The sequence below is a fragment of the Acomys russatus genome, chromosome X (assembly GCF_903995435.1).
Source record: "Acomys russatus chromosome X, mAcoRus1.1, whole genome shotgun sequence".
Lineage (NCBI taxonomy): Eukaryota > Metazoa > Chordata > Mammalia > Rodentia > Muridae > Acomys > Acomys russatus.
The window spans coordinates 24663882-24665999 of NC_067169.1; the positions used below are offsets into that span (position 1 = coordinate 24663882).

The 2118-nt window shown below is 38.6% G+C and overlaps 1 protein-coding gene across 1 annotated transcript; it reads right to left on the bottom strand.

Moving 5' to 3' along the window:
- Positions 1-311: 311 nt before the first annotated feature.
- Positions 312-1108, bottom strand: LOC127185190 (uncharacterized; the record flags this gene model as incomplete). The annotated part of the gene is made up of 1 exon (XM_051141758.1): positions 312-1108. A coding segment is annotated over one exon (684 nt), but the record flags the coding sequence as incomplete, so codon positions are not given.
- Between the last annotated feature and the right edge of the window lie 1010 nt (positions 1109-2118).

The following is a 2118-nucleotide window of genomic DNA, read 5'->3' on the forward strand; positions in this document are numbered from 1 at the left end:
TACAGGGCCAACACTAGGTAGTTCATCTTTGCACTCATGTGGAAGTACCTAAGGGTCTCCATACAAGAATGTGGTTGTTTCCTTTGTTTAGGTGTCAGCATCATTATGTAATACTTTTTCACAGTGTTTATTGTGTTATATTTACAACAAAATATTCACCAGTACATTTTCCTGCTACTGCTTGTTGGCAAATAATAAGCACCTCATCCCGGCCATCGGAGTTTAGATGTGAAAACATTTAAAGGGAAGACTACATTAGACTGAGTATAAAGTAGGTTTTCACACACAGGGAGAACAAAGTTGGTGCTTTACTTCAAAGACATTTATTCAGAACAAGTTGAGGACTACATGAATTTTGTCCATGAATAGAACATTTTCTTCAAGGAACCTTTTGACAGATGTTGCAAATAAAGGAGTCCTCACTTCAGGCTTCTTGAGAGGCCACTTTGGAAGCATACTTGGCCTTCACCTGACTTTCTTGTTTCAAATAGATTATATCAGAAAGAAACATGATCACACCAAAGAGTGACGTGGTGGCTATCAGGAGCCCTACTGGGAATACTGCTGTAAGATGTTTGCATCTCAGGTCTTCTTTCTGGACAGGGAAGTCAGCAGGGAAGTCCAGAGTAGATTGTCCATAAAGATCGTCCAGGTAGTTCACACTCACAGAAGAAAACGTGAAGAGGCTACTTGTAAACAGAACTAAGGCAGCCATCTTTTGGCAGTATATCTGCATCTCGACAAATGGGTCTTTCATGCAGCTGATCTTAATGGCCATTGCGCTGAAAACAAGAACTACAGGCTTTATCAAAATGGCACAAACTATCAGGTTCTGGGCATACAGGAATTCAGGTGGAATGGTCCAAGTTGAATCGATAGGAGTGTTCACCAGGATCTTATTTAGGGAACCAGAAACATTAACTTCTTGAGGGTAGTAAGCTTCCCATAGCCCAAAGGACACAAACGGAACTACTGTGCTGTTGAATTCCCACAGGCGCCAGCATGAGCTGCATGCAAGGACTATTTCAAGCAAGAAAGCCGTTAGGCTGCTAAGCAGCCCACTCAGTTTGTAGATGCACTCCCTTGCATATGTAAATCTGAAGATGAGATAGAACAATTATACAGTCAACCAGGACCCAAGAAAGATGGAGAAACAAAATACCTCACAGTCTGTAGAGCACTAAGACCTCATACTTTGACCCTGTTGTCACATACTTGTTATTAAATATTTTACATGTTAATGTTTAATGTGCTACAATATTTGAGACCTAGAAATCTATGACAATTTCAGCAATACCTTCTGCAAGTTGTTCTACTTAACAATCTTCCTGTATCTGCCAAGTGTTGCAATGTGTGTATTTGTTAACTAAGAATTCTAGTACTTGGAATTAATATTTCTAAAAAACATGTAATATCATCTGTAAAGTGATATTAACTTCAGCTGTGTTTGCAATGCATAAATATTATATTATCATAAATAACTTAACTAAGAGTCATAGGTAGAAGAGTATGACTACTGCAAACTGATGTCTGAAAGAACAAGCAAAATGAGAAATGGTCTATACGCTGTAACCAATTAAATCAAAATTCCATACACAAACTATTTTTATTCTTTTATAAGTAAAAATGCAGTCACTCACACGCATACAGGGAGGAGGGAGGCGAGAGAGAGAGAGAGAGGGAGGTAGAGGGAGGGAGAGGGAGAGAGAGAGACTCACAATGACACAATGAGATAGAAACATAAAAAACACATGTTGTCGATTTCTTTAGAAGTAAGCAAGGAGGCAAATTTTATAGTCACAAGCACTTGAAATTTTCATTTCCACTGCACACTTAGAAATATTGAAGGGCCTAAACACAGGAGATCATTGCCAGAAAAAAATTATCTTTCAGCTACCTACTCCTTGACATCCTATGTGTAATATACTTTCTAATTTTGAGAAAATATTAGCTGTAGTCCTTGTAAAGTTACATCAACAAGATGGGGTTTCAATTGATGGTGGTCTGATTTAATATCCTGCTCACACACTGTCTTCTTTGCTGAGGCATATCTGAGGCCATAGACTACAGGAGCAGTGGGTTTTGAAATGTAACTTAAAACAGAATGGAGAATGGTGT